We start from the raw sequence: 21,487 nt of genomic DNA, 5'->3' as shown, positions 1-21,487 counted from the left end.
CACACAGGCTGAGTGATTCATGGTCTTTGAGAGGAGGGGAACAGCAGGGAGGACCAGAAGAGGAGACACACAGACGGGAGGAAGAAGACCTAAATGTCACACGTGGGATGTGTGCTGTACACTCAGTGCCATGCTCGCTAGATGAGTGCTGGAATTTGGTGAGAGTGGAAAATATGTACAGTATGGCTGAACTCTGACCTTATGCGGCACTGGAAAACATATTGTTCTAACAAAGCACTCCTTTATCTCTATTTGTGCATGGCCACAACCACACATACAGTAGAATTCACATCACTCCAGTGTAATGTAGGTAGATGTGGTATGTATATCACTGACTCAGTCCAAGCTAGGGAGATCAAACACACTCTACATACACATAATGACTCCAACAGGTAAAGTGAGGTAAGGATTATTAGGATGTCTAATGAGATTCAGACAGGTGATGCTGGCGGAGGAAGCATCGCTGCAGGAAAGACAGGTAGATGACAGACAGCACCAGTCCTGAGGAGTAAATCACTGTTGATGTTGGGGCGGCTCCAGACCTCACAAGGCCTCCTGCCAACAGCTCTGCTCGTCCAGGGATGCTTTACGACACCAGGCCAGGGGAAAGGAGAGGAGGAGAAGGAACATTCCCCAGGCCTGTGTAAATTCCCCCATGGAGCAACTGTAGCTGCTATACTGTGGGAACAATGGGGGCTCTGGGACAGTAGGGTAGGAGGTAGGGAGGGGTAGGGTAGTGGGGGTGAGAGGTTAGCGCTCAGCCGTCCATCTGTGTCACTGCTGTGTTTGATTAGCGTCTGTCTGTTTGTGGTCGTTGGGATGTTCTATCCCTTTTATCCCCTCACTGGTGAATTCCTTCCTTCTTGCTCCCAGAATGCTAGAGATTATCTGGTCTAAAAGATTCCATCTCTTGCATTTGTATTGATTGCCGTCCAAAATAGTTGGATGTTTCATATTCATTTGAATATTTCTGAGTCTTTGGCTATAGTTTGTCCGGTGTAGGCCGTCATTGTAAATAATAATTTGTTATTAACTGACTTGGCTAGTTAAATAAAGGTTCAATTTAAAAATGTTAAAAATATATAGTATTGTTCTTTGTGTAACAAAGTTCTGTGGAGTATCATTGTGTGTGTGTGTGTGTGTGTGTGTGTGTGTGTGTGTGTGTGTGTGTGTGTGTGTGTGTGTGTGTGTGTGTGTGTGTGTGTGTGTGTGTGTGTGTGTGTGTGTGTGTGTGGCACCTCATTGTGAAGATTGTTTCTTTCAGAAGAGGAATTTCTCCTGCTCTTCTCATTGTTTTCCCACATGGCATTGCACATTTGGACTACTGTCCGAGGTCAAAGGTCAGATAGGAGGCTCTCTGTACATTATTCATGTGGATGTTATGTTTGGTAATGTATGCTGTGTTGTGTTATACATTAGTTATACTTTACATAATATTTTTATTATGCCAAACAACTCTATGCACAAGGACTGCATTTAACAATTTCCAGCGAAAAAGACCCATTTAGTGGAAGAACTGTACAGATCTATTTTAATGCGACCACGTTTTCAAAAAATATCTGCTCCAAATGAAGATTCAAAGATGTTTGCAGAAAGAATGGGATGTCAACTATGACATGGCACCTTGAGTTTGAAAACGTCTATTTTGGTTATTGAACTACAGTTCGTGAAGTGGATGTAAATACGGTGACATCATGGGTCCCTGATCTATACTACACAGAAATGGAGAATTATGAATGTGAATGTCATTCTCCTTACATTCTCTTGGACATCACAGCGCAGCACAGCACAGAAGAGTAGAGTTCAGTACAGTGCAGTAGAGTAGAGTACAGTAGAGTATAGTTCAGTACAGTAGCATACAGTACAATATACTGTACTCTACTGTGCTATACTCTACTTTTCTTTACTGTACTGTATTGTACTATACTACTGTATTGTATTGTAGTGTACTCTACTGTGCTCTACTCACTGTACTGTAATGTACTGTACTGTGCTATCTTAAAGATATTTGTGTTGTTGGTCATGGAATTACAAGACAAAATATTGATATTAGTTGGAAGTGGTCTTTACGTCAACTTTATTGCATTTTAATGTATTTCTAATACATTTTAAGACTTTTTCCCTAGATGTTTCCGAAGACATCTTTTCCATCTGTTTGACAAGAAGTCTTTACTTATGCCTCATTTTTAGGATGAAAACGATTGAAAAATGTATCTATGCCTTCATTTCCCCAAAATATAGACTCTTAGCTTTCATTTGACACCCAATTTGATATATGCTCCTATGAACTTCATGTTGCTGCTCACGGGTCCTTTTACATGGACATTCTCCGTTTGGACAAGAGCCTTGAGGATTGGATAGTTTGGAGAAGAGCCTTGAGGATTGGATAGTTTGGAGAAGAGCCTTGAGGATTGGATAGTTTGGAGAAGAGCCTTGAGAATTGGATAGTTTGGACAAGAGCCTTGAGGATTGGATAGTTTGGAGAAGAGCCTTGAGGATTGGATAGTTTGGAGAAGAGCCTTGAGGATTGGATAGTTTGGACAAGAGCCTTGAGGATTGGATAGTTTGGAGAAGAGCCTTGAGGATTGGATAGTTTGGACAAGAGCCTTGAGGATTGGATAGTTTGGAGAAGAGCCTTGAGGATTGGATAGTTTGGAGAAGAGCCTTGAGGATTGGATAGTTTGGAGAAGAGCCTTGAGGATTGGATAGTTTGGAGAAGAGCCTTGAGGATTGGATAGTTTGGAGAAGAGCCTTGAGGATTGGATAGTTTGGACAAGAGCCTTGAGGATTGGATAGTTTGGAGAAGAGCCTTGAGGATTGGATAGTTTGGAGAAGAGCCTTGAGGATTGGATAGTTTGGAGAAGAGCCTTGAGGATTGGATAGTTTGGAGAAGAGCCTTGAGGATTGGATAGTTTGGAGAAGAGAGACCTTGCGATTGAAGAATTTGAACTAGAAAGCCTTTTGGATTGGATAGTTTGGACAAGAGAGACCATGTGATTGAAGAATTTGATCTAGAGAGCCTTTGGGATTGGATAGTTTGGACAAGAGAGCCCAGGGGATTGAAGAATTTGGACTAGAGAGCCTTTGGGATTGGATAGTTTGGACAAGACAGCCCATAGGATTGAAGAATTTGGACTAAAGAGCCTTTGGGATTGGATAGTTTAGACAAGACTGAGTGATTGAGTTATTGTTGTTTTGAGTCCAGTTGTCAGGTGTTTTGAGTCTGTCTGTCTCCAAAGGCCTGTCATAATTAGACCCATGCTGCAGATTAAAATGCTGTTTTGGCTGTTCCAAACATCATTGCCTTATGACCTGTGTGTGTGTGTGTGTGTGTGTGTGTGTGTGTGTGTGTGTGTGTGTGTGTGTGTGTGTGTGTGTGTGTGTGTGTGTGTGTGTGTGTGTGTGTGTGTGTGTGTGTGTGTGTGTGTGTGTGTGTGTGTGTGTGTGTGTGTGTGTGTGTGCACACTGTATGTGTGTGACCAGCTTGACCTGATAAATTATTCACTGGTATTTACTTCTTGGTTCATGGCAGGGCAATTAGGCTGGATTTGAAAAGACATCATAAATGTCTATGTGTGGGCGAGGGCAGGCGAGGACTGTGGGAATGAGCATCAGCATGAGTAAGGCTGTAAGGCTGTCACTCTGTGCGTACGCTCAGACAGTTGTGTTTGTTAGGAGCAAGCAGCAACTCCTGTAATTAAATCATTTATAGGGATTGTTTATGACTCCCATATCAAAGTAGAATTTAAGCTGCTCTGTCTTACGGACCTTTAAATCAGTACCTGATGTTTTCCATTGTGTTTCAGACTCAGTCTGGATTTAATTCACAGCTTAACTTATTTACAGTGCAGCCTGTTACCATTCTATGGGTGCTCTGTGGGTGAGATCTGAGCTGCTGGGAATAAAAGGTCTCTGCTATGCAAATAAATAATGCCATAAAAGCTAACAGGGTGTTTTTCTGCAAGCAGCGAGTGGGCACTGGTTAAATTCTCACCACATGTTTAATTAACAGAGAGAAGAAAAGTAGAAAGTGTAGCATGGAGAGAGGAGGGGAGAGAAAGAGCTACAGGGGGCAACTTCAATTTAGGATCCTCCTTTTAAATGGCTGGAATGCTCAATTGTGCGTTGCCAGCGTTGCCAGTCTCCCCATAAGCTGTGTGTGTGTGTGTCTGTGTTAGGGCTGGAAATGGCCAGGGACCTCACAAGACAATATTATAACAATACTTAGGTATCGATTCAAATGATTTGCGATTTTCACAACTCTATATGTATTGCGATTCGATGTTCCAACATATTGCTTTTTATATGTCTGCTGCAGAGGAACGAGAGAGAGCATGAGAAAATGAGTTTTGATCAGTTAGGGAAGTAAAGTGTTGAAAACATGTTGGCTCACTGTTTAAAAAGAACAAGCTGTAGGAAGAGAAATACTGGAGTTTTGGCACAGGTACAGCCAGATGACAAGAAGCTAAGGCTACCAAGCAAAACCAAAATAAATGACTAATTGACTGCCAACTGTAAATAAACTACAGGCATGTTTTAATTATCATCGAAGGGGTGAACACACAGCAGTGTGAACTAGTACATACTCCTACAACTTTTATTCCCATGTTACTTCTGAAAGAGTTATCTTTGTGTTTATTCCTGATAAACACATTGTAACTGGATAAATGTGTATTGCACATGCCAGTGAAACGTTGTGAATGGGAGAGATGGTGAGAGAGGTGTCTTGCTGTGGGATGCTGGCTCTAGCCAGGTGTCAGCTGTCATGTGTGTTCCAGGGTGTAGTGTACAGCAGGATTATACAGTAGGCGGAGTCATGGCTGGATCCCATAATAATAGCTCCGGAACAGAAGGCCACCTGCAGGACTGCTGCTTTCAGCACTGAGTGGGCCTGTCTCTGTCTCCTCTAATCCCCCCCGCCACACACACACACACACACACACACACACACACACACACACACACACACACACACACACACACACACACACACACACACACACACACACACACACACACACACACACACACACACACACACACACACACACACAGGTTCCCACCAGCTCCTCCGAACTGGCAGTTCTCTCTGCTGTAAAGAACACAGCCTTCTACTACTAAGTGTAGCCAGACAGCCAAATATCATATCGGTGACTGTACTGGTTGAAAACAACATGCTTACAGCTGCTGTGAGAATCCTAAGGTCCAAAATTATGATGATTTAGTTTTTCCCTCAAATGTCTGAATATCATAAGCGGAACTGAACAGAAATTTGGACAGATAGCTTATAAAAATCTGTTGGCTTGGCTTTAGTTTCAGTACAAGGTGTGAAGACATCATATTTATCACATGAAGTATGTGTTATTGTATCACTGTGTACTGACGTGTCTCCTTCTCTCTCGTATGCAGCTGATCCCATCGATGTGCTGCGGGTGCTGGAGCTGTCGGACCACATGGAGGGGGTGTCCATGGAGGCTGGCCTCTGCACCAGCAGGAAGGACATGGAGGAGACAGACATGGCCTATAGAATAGACAAGAAGATCCAGCTCAGTGCACCCACCAAACAGCTCTTCCCAGGTAACAATAATCTGTAGAGATGTAGTACACATCCAATGAGTCATGGTGTATGTGTGGTAATTGCAGTGAATCCTAAGCTTCACTGTAACACAACGGACCTGACTTTGTTCTCCCTCTTCTCCATGGGCGTAGTTCTTAGGGTGTAGTAGCACAGGCCATTATTATTATTCATTGAAGTTCAGATGTGTGATATTGTTATTTTGGGAGGGGCAGTGGGTCTTGCCAGTGTGGGAGTCCACAGGGTAGTGTGTCAGCCATACAGTCAGTCAACACCTACTGTGTTCTCCACTGTATGACTGACTGTATGACTGACTAAATGACTGTATGACTAACTGTATGGCTGGCTGTATGACTGACTAAATGACTAACTGTATGACTGACTGTATGGCTGACTGTATGTCTGACTGTATGACTGACTAAATGACTGTATGACTAACTGTATGGCTGGCTGTATGACTGACTAAATTACTAACTGTATGACTGACTGTATGTCTGACTGTATGACTGACTAAATGACTGTATGACTGACTAAATGACTGTATGACTGACTAAATGACTGTATGACTGACTAAATGACTGTATGACTGACTAAATGACTGACTGTATGACTGTATGGCTGACTATATGACTAACTGTATGACTGACTAAATGACTGTATGACTGTATGGCTGACTATATGACTGACTGTATGACTGACTAAATGACTGTATGACTAACTGTATGGCTGGCTGTATGACTGACTAAATGACTAACTGTATGACTGACTGTATGGCTGACTGTATGTCTGACTGTATGACTGACTAAATGACTGTATGACTGACTAAATGACTGACTGTATGTCTGTATGGCTGACTATATGACTAACTGTATGACTGACTAAATTACTGACTGTATGACTAGCTGTATGACTGACTGTATGGCTGACTGTATGGCTAACTGTATGACTGACTAAATGACTATATGACTAACTGTATGACTGACTGTATGACTGACTGTACGGCTGACTGTATGACTAACTGTATGATGGACTGTATGACTGACTGTATGACTGACTGTATGGCTGACTGTCTGGCTGGCTGTATGACTGACTAAATTACTAACTGTATGACTGACTGTATGACTGACTGTATGGCTTATTGTATGACTGACTGTATGACTGACTGTATGACTGACTGTATGACTGACTAAATGACTATATGACTAACTGTAGAAATGTCTGCATGGCTGACTGTATGGCTGGCTGTATGACTGACTGTATGACTGACTGTATGACTGACTAAATGACTGTATGACTGGCTGTATGGCTGGCTGTATGTCTGACTGTATGACTGACTGTATGACTGACTAAATGACTGTATGACTGGCTGTATGACTGACTGTATGCCTGACTGTATGGCTGACTGTATGACTGACTTAATGACTGTATGACGGTCTGTATTACTGACTGTATGACTAACTGTATAAATCGCTGTATGGCTGACTGTATGACTGACTAAATGACTGTATGACTGACTGTATGGCTGACTGTATGACTGACTGTATGACTGACTAAATGACTATGACTGGCTGTATGACTGACTGTATGACTGTATGGCTGACTGTATGGCTGACCGAATGACTGACTAAATGACTGTATGACTGACTGTATGACTGTATGGCTGTATGGCTGACTGTATGGCTGTATGACTGTATTACTGACTGTATGACTGACTGTATGACTGTATGACTGACTTGAATATTATTTAATTGGATACAGAAATTGCATCCTGCCAGCAGGACACCTGTCGACAACTTCCTGTGAAATTGGAGGACGCGCAATTCAAATAAATAATCATAACAATTATGGATATTAAACATTTAGGTACATACAAGTGTCTTATATCGGTTAAAAGCTTAAAGTCTTGTTCATCTAACTGCATTTTCCGATTTACAATAAGCTTTACAGCGAAAGCATGCCGTGCAATTGTTTGAGGACGGCTCCCCACATCAACATATTTTCCACCGGCACAGGCTTCATAGCCATTAAATGATCACTTACTTTTTGAAAATCTACCTCTGATTTGCAATCCAAAGGGTCCCAGCTACAACATGTATGGTCATTTTGTTAGATAAAACCCTTCTTTATATTCCAAGTCGGCGCCGTCGATTTGAGTAATCTACTTGTTTAACATGCAGAGAAAGGAATACAAAAAGCTACCACTAAACTTTGTTAAAACAAGTCAAAATACGTTTCTATTTAATCCTCAGGTACCCTAAAAGGTAATTAAACTATCATATTTCATACGGAAAGAAGTATGTTCACTAGGAAAGCAAAATTATCAGGTGCGCATCCTCTTCATCGCACGCGTACAGACTGATTTCCAACTCTGGCTGCTAGTACTAAAAAGTTCTTCCTCGATTGGGAAGAAACAAGCCTGAGACCTTGAACAAATACTTTTGAAATCTAGTAGAAGCCATAGGAATTGCAATCTGGGAACTGGAATTGCATATGCCCCGATGCTTTCCATTGTAAGAGCATGGGCTCTCAAAAATAAATTCTGGTTGGTTTTTCTTTGGATTTTTTCCTACCATATCAATTGTGTTATAGTCTCATACAATATTTTAAAGTTTCTAAAAACTTCAAAGTGTTTTCCATCCAATGGTACCAATTATATGCATTTCCTGGCTTCTGGGCCTGAGTAACAGGCAGTTTACTTTGGACACGTCAGTCAGACAGGAAGTGGAGAAAAATAGACCCTAGCCTGAAGAAGTTATGTATTTAAAAAAAAAACTGTGTCGGGGGCAACATTATTTTAACATATCAGAGAACAACAGAGTAGAAAAGGTCAACCATATCATCCACAACAATTGTTCCTCCTTCCCCCCCAGACTCATTGTTCCCTGTGGACTTCTCCCTGATGACAACAGTGAGGGCAAAGAAGGACACCCAGTTCTTCCTGCTGTCTGTGTATGATGAGCAGGGTGTACAGCAGCTAGGGCTGGAGGTGGGCCGCTCGCCTGTCTTCCTATACGAAGACCACCAGGGACAGCCCTCCCCGGAGCTCTACCCCATCTTCAAGAAGATCAACTTGGCTGATGGAAAGTGGGTACTACCCCTGGCCTGATGTCCTTGGCTCTTGACTGGGACTTCTTCTCAAAACCCGAACTCTGTAGCCCCTGATTTATGATTGACACATATTGTCACGATTGGGTGAGATTCACCTGCATCGTGTCATTTGGTTGGCCATTGGGTATCACCGTTACCTGACCCAAAATATGCAGTTTCCTCAGTATGTGATTTCACTTGGCCATACTTGAACGTGGCACACATATCTCACACAATGTGCTTGACCCTAAGTGTCCTGGAGCCATTGAGGACACACATAGATCACGCTAGTACCATAGAGTTCTTGGCTCACAATACAAGGTCAATAGCTTGACTTGACCCTGTAAAATACTACAATGTGATTCAATGCATTTGACCTTAGAAAACCCTTCCTCAGAATACTGCATACAGGTGATGCCTACTTCTAACTGAACCCAAGTAACCTACATTCAACCTGACACTTCATATTGCTACTTCTGCATTATAAAGATATCACTACACTGTACTATACACTGTACCATCTCTACCTCTGTCTGTCCAGGTGGCACAGAATAGCCTACAGTGTGGAGGGCAAGTCAGTCACCCTGTACCTGGACTGTGAGAAGGTGCAGACTCTGGAGTTACTGAGAGGGGACAATCCCCTGGTCAGCACGGAGGGGGTGATCGTGTTTGGAACACGACTACTGGACGAGGAGGTGTTTGAGGTAGGACACCAGGGCGAGGGAGTCAGGGTTGGGTGTGAATGAAGTAGTGTCATGGACTGTATGTAGGATTTGGTATGTATGTACTGTAGTCCCATCAGTAGCAGAACACAAACTGGTTCATTCTGGCATTGGATCTGAGAAACATCAATATTATTTGTTGCAACTTGTTTTAACTGGATTCTTGGCATAATGTAATATTCACTCACTCCTCGGAGCATAGCGCCTCGACAAATGGATCTCCATGCCGTCTTATTCTAGGCCAGGTCCCAGGCTGATGTGGTGTTGAGTCCCAGGTTGTGTATGTCGTTGTCCAACTGGTTGGACGACCTGGTTCTCGGTCTTCCTCTTGGGCCTGGCCAGTTGGGGGATGATTCCTTCAGGATAAGGGGAGGCTCCAGAGGTGGGATTGATCTGACCAGGTGGCCGAACAGTCGGAGTCACGAGACTTTGACCAGGGAGGAGACGGGGTTGGTCCATCTTTTGACGTATTGTGGAGTTCTGGATTTTTTAAATATATATTTTTTATTTAACCTTTATTTAATCAGGTAAGCCAGTTGATAAAGCAAAGCCAAGATAAAGCAAAGCAGTGCGACACAAACAACTACACAGAGTTGCACATGGGATAAACAAAAGTACAGTCAATAACACAACAGAAAAATCCATATACAGTGTGTGCAAATGTAGTAAGATTAGGGAGGTAAGGGAATAAATAGGCCATAGTGGCAAAATAATACAAATGGATCATTAACCCCCTGAGTGATAGATGTACAGATGATGAATTGCAAGTAGAGATACTGGGGTGCAAAAGAGCAAAAACAATAACAATATGGGGATGAGGTAGTTGAGTGGGCTATTTACAGATGGGCTGTGTACAGTTACAGTGATCGGTAAGCTGCTCTGACAGCTGATGCTTAAAGTTAGTGAGGGAGATATAAGTCTCCAGCTTCAGTGATTTTTGCAATTCGTTCCAGTCATTGGCAGCAGAGAACTGGAAGGAAAGGCAGCCAAATGAGATGTTGGCTTTCGGGGTGACCAGTGAAATATACCTGCTGGAGCGTGTGCTACGGATGGGTGTTGCTATGGCAACCAGTGAGCTGAGATAAGGCGGGGCTTTACCTAGCAAAGACTTATAGATGGAGCCAGTGGTTTTGGCGACAAATATGTAGCGAGGGCCAGCCAACGAGAGCATACAGGACACAGTGGTGTGTAGTATATGGGGCTTTGGTGACAAAACGGATGGCACTGTGATAGACTACATCCAATTTGCCAAGTAGAGTGTTTAGGAGGCTATTTCGCCCAAGTCAAGGATGGGTAGGATAGTCAGTTTTACGAGGGTATGTTTGGCAGCATGAGTGAAGGATGCTTTGTTGCCAAATAGGAAGACGATTCTAGATGTAATTTTGGATTGGAGATGCTTAATGTGAGTCTGGACGGAGAGTTTACAGTCTAACCAGACACATAGGTATTTGTAGTTGACCACATATTCTAAGTCAGAACCGTCCAGAGTAGTGATGCTAGTCGGGCGGGCAGGTGCGGGCAGCGATCGGTTGAAGAGCATGCATGTAGTTTTACTAGCATTTAAGAATTTAAGAGCAGTTGGAAGCCATGGAAGAAGTGCGGATGTGGTCGCGCCATGAGATGCCTAGTAAGCGGCAGAGGCACTCAGAGTCAAAGGCGTCCAGGCAACATGTGAGGTCCAGGGTGAGTGTCCATGACGTGCGAGGTCCAGGGTGAGTGTCCATGACGTGCGAGGTCCAGGGTGAGTGTCCATGACGTGCGAGGTCCAGGGTGAGGGTCCATGACGTGTGAGGTCCAGGATGAGGGTCCTCACGCTGTTGGGGGGTGTAGTCTTCCCCAGTGATAGTCCACCTTAGAGGTTGCTTACCTTAGAGGCAGCCTTGGCTTCATTAGCAAGGGTGTCATGCCACTTCTGTTTGTCCCTTATTCTTATCTCGTAGTTTTCAAGATGGTCCAGGGTCAAGTCAACCTGGTCCGTCTGAGTAGAGTATAATTTTTGTTGAGGTTTCGCGGCAGTAGCTCTCCGGTAGCTTGCTCCGGATGTGGTATCAAATACTGGGATCATCTACACTGAGTGAACAAAACATTAGGAACACATGCTCTTTTCATGACATTGACTGACCAGGTGAATCCAGGTGAAAGCTATGATCACTTATTGATGTCACTTGTTAAATCCACTTCAATCAGTGTAGATAAAACGGAGGAGACAGGTTATGTGTATGTGTGCCATTCAGAGGGTGAATAGGCAAGACAAAATATTTAAGCACGCTTTTGAACTCGGAATGTGGTAGTAGGTGCCAGGCACACCGGTGTCAGTGTGTCAAGAACTTCAACGCAGCTGGGTTTTTCACTCTCAACAGTTTCTTGTGTGTATCAAGAATGGTCTATCACCCAATGGACATCCAGCCAACTTGACACAACTGTGGGAAACATTGGAGTCAACATGGGCCGACATCCCTGTGGAACACTTTTGATACCTTGTAGAGTCCATGGCCCGACGAATTGAGGCTGTTCTGAGGGCAAAGGGGGGTGCAACTCAATATTAGGGAGGTCTTCCTTATGTTTTGTACACTCAGCGTATATGAGCCGTTGCCTGGACAATACCGGGAGTAGGTTAGCACTCTGACTTAAACCCTGATACAATATCCCTACTATAAATTCTACTTGTCGCCCTGAAGAAATTATTTTATTGAGGCATGAATGAGATCCTCTAAAGCCACAACGGACGAGATTAAAATAACCATTATTTCCATGTGAGCTTAATTCATCAAATATGCCTGTTAGGCCAGTGGAGATATTTACTTGCTTCATATATTAGCTGAATATTCTGACATGAACCCGCAGGGGATCCCGATCCCACTGACCTTGTTTTAACTCGGATGACTTTCTCTTCTCATAACTCCATTTCTGTCCCGGCCCATGCAAATGAAAGAGATGGCACATTCCATCACATACTTCACTAATTGTGTTCAGTTTTGAACATGCAGGCTGGAGCAGTATGTATTGTTGCTGTAATCTTTAATGGGGTGTGAATGGGAGGGGCGGAGAACGGTTGAGAGTGGGGCAGTGGGGGGTGGGGGCAGGTACTGTTCAGACATGATCTGCTCTGGCCACATCTTTTCTACTGTGATCAAATACCTGGACATGAAACTCAACATTTGTATTTGTATGAGTGAGTTTGGACGTTTTGGAGAGTGTGTGGTGTTAGATGTGTTGACATTTGAACAGACAGCTCTATATTTTGACGTTTCAGAGTGTGTGTGAGAGTGAACATGTGTCAATGAATGTATGAGTGTTGTTCATGCCTGCTGATTGGGAGGATTGATCTTGTGGGAAGAAGAATTTCCCAGTCGTCAGTGTTTATCCCTACAGCGACACTCGTCAGGGCTGCTGTCCTCATCATTATCCCTGAGTAGCTGTGGAGGGCAAAGGTCACATATTTAATGATGGCTTGGGTTGTTTGAGCTAGGTGAAAGTGTTTGGGGAAATGACCGCGTCATTATGGAACCTTAAAATTGAAATGGACACTGAACAGTGAGTTATGATGTGTAGTTAAATATGTGAATAATATAATATGTGTGTGTGTGTGTGTGCCATACATATGTGCTTTCAAATCAAACAATAAAAAGATAAATGAATTCCAAGTGAAGCTCATATTCTTTTATTTTCATTTCCCTAACCCTGTTCCATAAGTCATTCCCAATGTCTCTCCCAGGATAGTGTGCAGGCCTAGTCCATTGTAAAGCCAATGCAGCTCCACTCTTAATTCAGTAGCCTCCAGCATAAAGAGAGCTGAGTAGAGCAGCGTAAGATCTCTGCTCATGTCCGCAGACCCTGAGACACAGAGGGGGAGAGTAGGAATGGGGTCACAGAGCACACACCCTCCCATCTCTCAGGTCCCTCAGGGTACCATCCCAACACAGACTTTGCATACTTGAGACATTGGAAAAGTACAGAGGAAGGGTTATTATCAGGCCCTAATGGGTTAATGTGCACAAACTTCAGGCTTCTTCAATCTTCCACCCTCTCAGAACCAGGTTTCCCCTGATGTTCTCACGTAGACAATAACTATACAATCTCCCTCTAGCCATTCCCCCACACAATAACCTCCCCTCCCGCTGATGGCTTAACTTTACCTCAACTCCTTCTCCTACTCTATAAGTAAAACTTAATAGCCTCCAATGCAATTAGGTTCCTCCTCCCCCTCTTACTTTAACAGACACCCCTCTATCTCCCAAATAAAACTTATTTCTCCAATTAAGCAATGCTTACCCTGAACATTCCTTACCCCAAACAGATCCATTCTCACCCCAACCCCATCTTTCAAAACATCCCATTTATCATTCCTCGGGCTGCAAAAAAAACCATCCCTTTGACGTCCTTATGACTAATACCCGTCAATGATCAACATTCTCTTTAGCATTCTCTCTGCTCTGCTCTCTCTGAATAGCCTAAGTGAGTGAGAGGCCGGCTCATGTGTCCCATGTTGAATGGCTGTGGGTCAGGGTTGTGTTGACCTGGATGAGGCTGGTGCTGGGGGAGAGGTTAGTAGTTGGCCTTGTTCGCAGGCCCGTTCTGTTCCCAGGACCTGGTTCTGTTCCAGGAGGGATCCAGAGGGCCAGTGTTCCGGCCCAGTTCCCCCAGCGTGGGAGAACATAGCGTGGGAGCTTGGGGACGGTGGTCAGCCCCTAATGCCTCTATTGCTTCCAGATTGCCTTCAAATGACTGTTGGTGTTGTTTAGACACGTGCAGAGCCACAGACACAAGAATGTACACGTAAATACTGTACACACACACACACACACACACACACACACACACACACACACACACACACACACACACACACACACACACACACACACACACACACACACACACACACACACACACACACACACACACACACACACACACACACACACATACTAAAGCAATCATTTCACTGTCCACAAGTCTGAAGGTATTATCTGGGCTCTCTGTGGGCTGTTTGTGTGTTTTTGCCACGTCTAACGCTTAGATATGATCCAGCCCAGTGTTTATGTGTGAACAACATCTGACTGTGTCTGTCTGTATTAGTCATTGTATTATTGCTGTGAGTAATCAGGCCTCTTTAGAAAACATTCAGAGTGTTGGTGTTGGCTTGGCTCGATGTTGGGTTGTTATCAAGCGTGTCTTAAAAGGGCAGATTTGATATTGATAGAGGAATCTCATGAATAGCTGGAGAGATTGGAAATGCTGCATTAATTAGTCGAGGTCTGTCTGTTGTATATGCATTTCTTCCTTTCTAATGATTGTTTTCAGATGTTTTGACATCTGTTGCCCTGCAGGCTAGTAAGGAGCTAAGTATTTCTTCTGGTTTACTGTAGTGAGGTGAGGTGTAGTCATATTCAGTGCAGTATGTGTTGTTGTTGATGTTGTTGATGTTGTTGTTAGGGGTTCAAGCAGCGAAGCTGGTAATACCCTATTGTATTTCTTCTGGTTCGTTATTATTATACTGGATTCTTCCCCCAAGGAAAATAACATGCAAATTCACCTGAGATGGTAAGTCTAGGAGGACACAACTTGGCATGATGGTAACGGCTCGTGGGTCAATCCCATGCAAATTTGCCACATTGTAACAAGCGATTGAAAATGCTACATTTTAAAGCTCATGCTACTCACCCTGTATGACGGAGGGTCATGAAATTTGGTACATAGGTCCCACTCCTCACAAGGAACAAATTTGCCTCATGAACCTATAAGGTCCGCCATGATGCATTTTCCGACATTTAGAATAATGTGAAGAATACTTAAAACACTACTCCTCTGTCACCGAATGACCGATCTGCACAAAAATGGATATATGGCATCTATGGAACAAGCTCTATCAATGCACTATTTTTCAATCTAGTATGTTAAACAACATGGCAACTACTGACCAATAAACATTCACATGGACCTGGTCTGGCACATAAATACATATAAATCAGACACAGATAATCGTATTGTAATACAACTTGGTACATATGTTCCAAACATGGTTTAGACTCAACATATGAAAGCACATTTAGATCAACCACATGGTGGCGCTATAACGGGCACATATTTATATTTCTTGATCTGTTTGACTCAGAGTGATGAAATTTGGCACACATGCTCAGGGATATTAGTCTAGCTAACATGTAAAGTATGGTTCATTTTGGCACTGTTGTACAGAAAAAAATCATTAATGCAAGCTCATTGGCTCATAGCAGCCATATTGTTTGAGCAAGAGTCCTGCAAAATAGAAGAAGCCACTTAAAGTGGTCAATATCATAAAAAATAGTTCAAAATACATTCAACTCATATAGCATGAGATCCGATTGATTTTTCGTTCGGATATTTACGAAGCGTGGTAAGGAGTAGAGTACAGCTCAATCCTTGGGCAATGTGTCCAATTTGTCTTGATGGTGGCACAGTGGGCCCACAGCTTGAACCCCGGCATTGCTGCTTGCAGCTATATTCATTGTTGTTGTTGTGTATAAACCTGTTGGTCCTATTAGCCCAGAGAGATAAAGACTGTATAACAGTGCTACAAAGGAGTGTTTGATGAGTCCTAGTTCAGGCCAGTTCTAGACAGTGTTTATGGAGTGAGAGCTCATTAGTGGAGAAGAGATGAAGCCCGTTCACTGTGGCTTTAACAAGGTCTTAATAAGGCCTTAATTGGCTGCTATGAAAGGGAAAAGGGAAAAGAGAATACCACAACTGAATGTATTCAACTGAAATGTACCTTCCGCATTTAACCTAACCCCTCTGAATCAATACCAGCTAACTAGCACCACAGTGCTGGCCTGGAAACCATAAAGCAAGCCCACACTTCCAACCACTCTAGTCCTATGTTAGTCAATGGAGCAGCTCTATTGGCTAAAACGTTGGTATCAAAGTTCCATTACATTGTATACAGAGTATCCAATAGTACGAGCCTGCTGGAGATTCTTCTTTCTTCAGTGGAGCTGAGCCAGCCTGTGTGTCGCTATGGGAACTAGACAGCACTGTGTGACTGTGACCTGATGCTGTTTGTTGGTTTTTGTCATCAGCACTTCAGAGGAGGAACTTTATTTTTTATTGAACCTTTATTTAACTAGGTAAGTCAGTTAAGAACCAATTCTTATTTACAATGACAGCCTACTGGGGAACAGTCGGTTAGCTGCCTTGTTCAGGGGCAGAATGACAGATCTTTACCTTGTCAGCTCGGGGATTCCATACAGCAACCTTTCAGTTACTGGCCCAACGCTCTAACCACTAGGCTACCTGCCGCCTCGCTCCCAGACTGTGGTCTAAGTCATCTACACACATATTCTCCTGAGATATTTCAGCCACTGTAATGTGCTGATAGAGGGATAAGGATGACTCCATGTCTAGAGATGTGCTCTGTGGCTCTGTGGCCCTGTACTGTAATGCTGTACATCTGCTGCACAGGGACAAAGTAGTTACGAAGCTGACCAGCCGGCCGGCGCCAGCTAGGGGGGAGCGGGGAGGGAGACAGTACCAAAGGTGGAACAGGGCCTTTGATCTTTGGCTGAGAATCTCTCTCTCTCTCTGAAAAGGTGTGGTAGAATTTGATGTTGATTGGGTTTTCATCTCTGGAGCATTAACTGTAACCTAGTAGTTTATGTTGGCTAAATACTGGCCTGAGATCTGTGTTCGGTGAGATCTGAGTGAAGCACTAATGAAAAGTGTGCGTGGGGGGGGTTGGCGAGGTCTGTCTGTGTGTTTATGTGTACACACACTGTGGCCCTCCGGGGCAGGCTAGGGATGTAAAGGGGTGTTTGAAATGGGAGTGTGACAGAAGTATTTGACTGTTATGTGTACACTCAGCACCCTGCTAGAAGCCTGGGAACAGAGGGGTTTTGGGAGCAACAATCACAGTAGTACTGGCCATTTTATACACACAGGATATTCACATGTGAAACGGCTTCAGCTCTATTAAACACATTCTCTTAACGGTATGGCAACATCCTACAGAGCATTCTGTTTCCCAGACATTTTCAGCCTGGTCCTCCGAGGCTGTCGCAGTGCTTCTCATAGACTGTCAGAGTGATGTGCTGATCCTTTCTGTCCCTGTATGTTTGTCTGTGAGGTTAACATGATGCTTATATGTTTTTCTGTATGCTTGTCTGCCTGCCTTTCTGGTGTATGTATGTGTGTGTGTGTGTGTGTGTGTGTGTGTGTGTGTGTGTGTGTGTGTGTGTGTGTGTGTGTGTGTGTGTGTGTGTGTGTGTGTGTGTGTGTGTGTGTGTGTGTGTGTGTGTGTGTGTGTGTGTGTGTGTTTTCCAGGGAGATATCCAGCAGTTGTTGATTCTGGAGGACGCCCAGGCGGCGGCTGACTACTGCCTGCACTACATCCCTGACTGTGACTCTCCCCTGTCCTACAACAGACAGGCCCAGGACCCTGAGCAGGTCAGTTCTCCAGCCACCAGGGGGAGACACCCTCTGACATACACACATACTCACACAGTACACACACACTATTCCACTCCCCCTTCACCTGTCTTGTTTTATTATCAGTGATTCATCCACCCAAAATATCCTCTTCAAACTGTAACAGTATTTCTTTATTTCGTCTCTCTCTCTCTGTCTCTCTCTCTCTCCTCTCTCTCTCTACTTCTCTCTCTCTCTCTCTCTCTCTCTACTTCTCTCTCTCTCCTTTCATATATGTATGCAATGAAATCATCTGTTCTACAGTAGTTGATGATGTGGGTTTCTGGCTGCTAGCAAAGAAACCAGGTTGGAATTCCATCTGTAGTTAGTGAACAGGGACGCTAACATGACACACACAACCTTACAACCTCAGTAAACTACAAATGAACACGAAGACATGGATTGCATTCCACACCTTCAATAAAACCCAGATGGTCCCTGATCATAATTTGATTATGGAACAGAGTGTGTATTTGTCTGGACTGCTTCAGGGTGCTTTAGAACTTACATAGCGATATTTCCAGTTTGAATTCTCTCGATGCTGGCTCAGTCAGGGCTCAACATTTCAGAGATACAGTTTCATGTTGAGGCTTTGTGCAGGTCCTGACTACACAGGACAGTGCTGGCTGCTACAGCTGCTTCCTCAGCTCCTTGTTTCTCAGCCAACAGATGAAACGATGAACAAGCAGCATGCATATCAATAGTGTCTGCCAGAGACCTGCCCAGCCCCGCCCTCTGTAGCCCAGCCAACCCCAGCCTTGGCCATGTACTGAATCACATGATTTATCACTACCCAGTCTTCTCGGCCTAGGGGCCCGGAAAATACCACTTAAACACAGGGAGGCCAGGCCAGAGAAGAATGAGACATCAGTCAGTCAGCATCAGAAGAAGCTCCTCTCCTTGTCTTTGATAGTGAGCCAGCAGCAGAGTGGTGCATCTCTCCCTTGGCAGTGTTGAGCTGCTTCAGCTTGAACACACACACAGCCAGGAGCCCCGTAAATCTCACTCTGGCTCTTCGATCTTCACCGGGCCTGCTTGGGCAATGGGATACACTTGGGAGAGATGAGTTATATTATGATGTATGTGTGTGTCTTTATGTTGGAGAAAAGTGTTTTGGGGAGAGGGAGAGAGGAAAAGTAAGAGATATTGATTCATGCTGCCCGCAGGGAGATGCTGTCAGGGTCTGTGTGAGAACAGTGTTCTGTGTGTAGCCTCCTACGCCTGGCTGTGTGTCTGTGTCTGGGTGTGTCCAATTCCTGGCGCTGCTCCTGGGACTGTCCATCAGTGTCTATCAGACGTAGAGCGTGTTGGCTATTCTAGATCTACAGCTGAGAAACCTGCTCTGTGTGCAAGACCTTGTCAGCATCACTCAATCTACTCACTTTATATCCTCCTCACACTGACCCTGTTTACAAACCATCACAATATTCTCATCAACGTATTTTACAGACCAGATCTTCAACAACGTTCTCATATAAAGGTCTTCATTAATAGTGACAGATATGGATATGAGTTAAAAAAGGACATCAATTAAATTTATGTTTAAATATTTTAACAGCCCAACAGGGTCATAAACACACTGACCCCTGACCTCATGAGAAAGTATGTCCTCTCTGTTGACAGGCCAGTGGTAAACAGTGATCAATAAACAGTAGTCTCGTGTGTGTGTGTGTGTGTGTGTGTGTGGGTGTGTGTGTGGGTGTGTGTGTGGGTGTGGGGTGTGTGTGTGTGTGTGTGTGTGTGTGTGTGTGTGTGTGTGTGTGTGTGTGTGTGTGTGTGTGTGTGTGTGTGTGTGGGTGTCATGATCTATGCCTGGCCCTACTGGATGTGTGCATAGTGTCTCTCTTCTCCTGGCTTGTTATGTTTCAGGTATTTCACCATGTTGTTGTTTCTCTTGTTCGTGCCCCACCTCCTCCCTTGCCCCCCCTTTCATAAAAGATCTCTCAACTCAAACCTGATCCTATAATACCAAGCAACGAGCCGGAGGAGCCAAAGAAACACTCCAAGAAAGACAGGAAAGGCAAAAAGGACAAAAAGAAACGTGGCAAGAAGGGGAGGGGCAAGAAGGAGTCGAGGAAGAAGAGAAAAGAAGGAGAGGCGGGTCCAGAGGAGGAGGGTTTCATCCAGGTGTCCACTGTTTTGCCTGAAAACCAATCCCAAGAAACCTACTATCCCACTGAAAAGCCGATGGAACTGTTCACTCCTGAAGCTGTCACCCCATCTGCAGCCCCTGACCAGACCACCATGATCCCAGAGAGGCCCACACACAGGCCTGACTCTGTCACCCCATCTGAAGCCCCTGACCAGACCACCATTATCCCAGAGAGGCCCACACACAGGCCTGACTCTGTCACCCCATCTGCAGCCCCTGACCAGACCACCATGATCCCAGAGAGGCCCACACACAGGCCTGACTCTGACCTTGAGGACACCTCCGTGGTGCCCAGTGCACTGCCTGAGTCAAAGGTCACTGAGGAGGTAGACTGAAAAGTTACAATGCAGCTCCCATCCCCATCCATCCCATCCCTAACAGAGCACTGACCCACTCTCCCAGAATGCCTCATCTACACCCTCTGTCAACCTGCTCCTCTCCTCACTATGACCTCTAACCTAACCAGCACTACCCTAATCACCTCCTCCTCTTCCAGGACTCACAATGGAACACAGAGAATCCCTGCATCCCTCTAGATCTAGATTAAGTAGAGTATGCAGACAATCTAGAATTTAGACTATGTTTTACACTGTGTTTTAACACATAGACAACTGTGACTCAATTGTCACAAGAGTTGTTTATGGGTTGCAAGACATTTAATTGAATCTAGTTGTGTGGATAACACTAGTTCTGTCCTTAGTAGAGCCTGTAGTTGAACATACATATCTGAGTAAGTGGTATGTATGAGGTGTTGTGTGTTGTAGTTTTTCTATGACGTCTCCTTGACCTGAGAGTTTATGTCCTTACACAAACCCAGTCCAAACCGTTGGTTTTAAAGCTATACATGTATCCACAACGGTATGCCTCCTGTGTTGCACTGTCTTTCAAAAGTTGTTTTGTCAACAAATTTGTAGGTAAACAAAAGTCCCCATGATTGAAATCTCTAAAGGTTAGCGTTTGCTACTTTTGCTAATTTGCTGAATTTGCTTATTTTCATACTCTGGCTGTTATGGCTGTCATAACCCATGTCATGCTGTCATCACTACCTGGTTGTGAAATATTCCATCACCATAGAATGATTAATAACACACACTGAGGCTTGCTACATGTATGACCTGCCTATTCCCATAACCAACACCTGTGCTGCTAACTAGCTTAGCAAACTGTATGCTGTGATAGGCTGTGTAAAATGGAAGCGCTGGGCAAACTCAGTGGAATGGGAAGACAGACAGACAGAAAGACAGACCATAATGTTGCCTAGTGTTTCCATGGTTTCTGTTACCATGGTTCTGACCTTAAACACACTGGCGTTGTGCAGGAGGAGAGGCTGGACAAAAAGCCCCAGGTGGAGGAGCTCGACGACAACTTCTATGGCGACCTGTACGATGACCTTGCTGTCTCCATGGTAACAGTGGGTCCCAATATCAGCGAGTACGAGGTCAGTTGAATTGAGATTTTTATACACTGAATGTTCATACGGGGAAGCTGGGTTTTAGTCCCACCGTCATG

The 21,487-nt window shown here is 44.2% G+C and overlaps 1 protein-coding gene across 2 annotated transcripts in view; it reads left to right on the top strand.

The window, feature by feature from the left end:
- The window catches only part of LOC118384163 (collagen alpha-1(XI) chain), a 94,766-nt gene that overhangs the window by 11,300 nt on the left and 61,979 nt on the right, over positions 1 to 21,487 (top strand). Inside the window, exons 2-7 of one of the 2 annotated variants that reach the window (XM_052518825.1) lie at positions 5,410 to 5,577; positions 8,446 to 8,659; positions 9,204 to 9,366; positions 17,683 to 17,805; positions 19,765 to 20,304; positions 21,297 to 21,416. In XM_052518825.1, the coding sequence (XP_052374785.1) occupies positions 5,410 to 5,577; positions 8,446 to 8,659; positions 9,204 to 9,366; positions 17,683 to 17,805; positions 19,765 to 20,304; positions 21,297 to 21,416 (1,328 nt within the window). The remainder of the gene's footprint in view (positions 1 to 5,409; positions 5,578 to 8,445; positions 8,660 to 9,203; positions 9,367 to 17,682; positions 17,806 to 19,764; positions 20,305 to 21,296; positions 21,417 to 21,487) is intronic. The other variant, XM_052518826.1, reaches the window with a different exon arrangement.

Source organism: Oncorhynchus keta, chromosome 5, assembly GCF_023373465.1.
Source record: "Oncorhynchus keta strain PuntledgeMale-10-30-2019 chromosome 5, Oket_V2, whole genome shotgun sequence".
NCBI classification, from domain to species: domain Eukaryota; kingdom Metazoa; phylum Chordata; class Actinopteri; order Salmoniformes; family Salmonidae; genus Oncorhynchus; species Oncorhynchus keta.
This window is presented reverse-complemented; position numbering and strand designations above follow the sequence as displayed.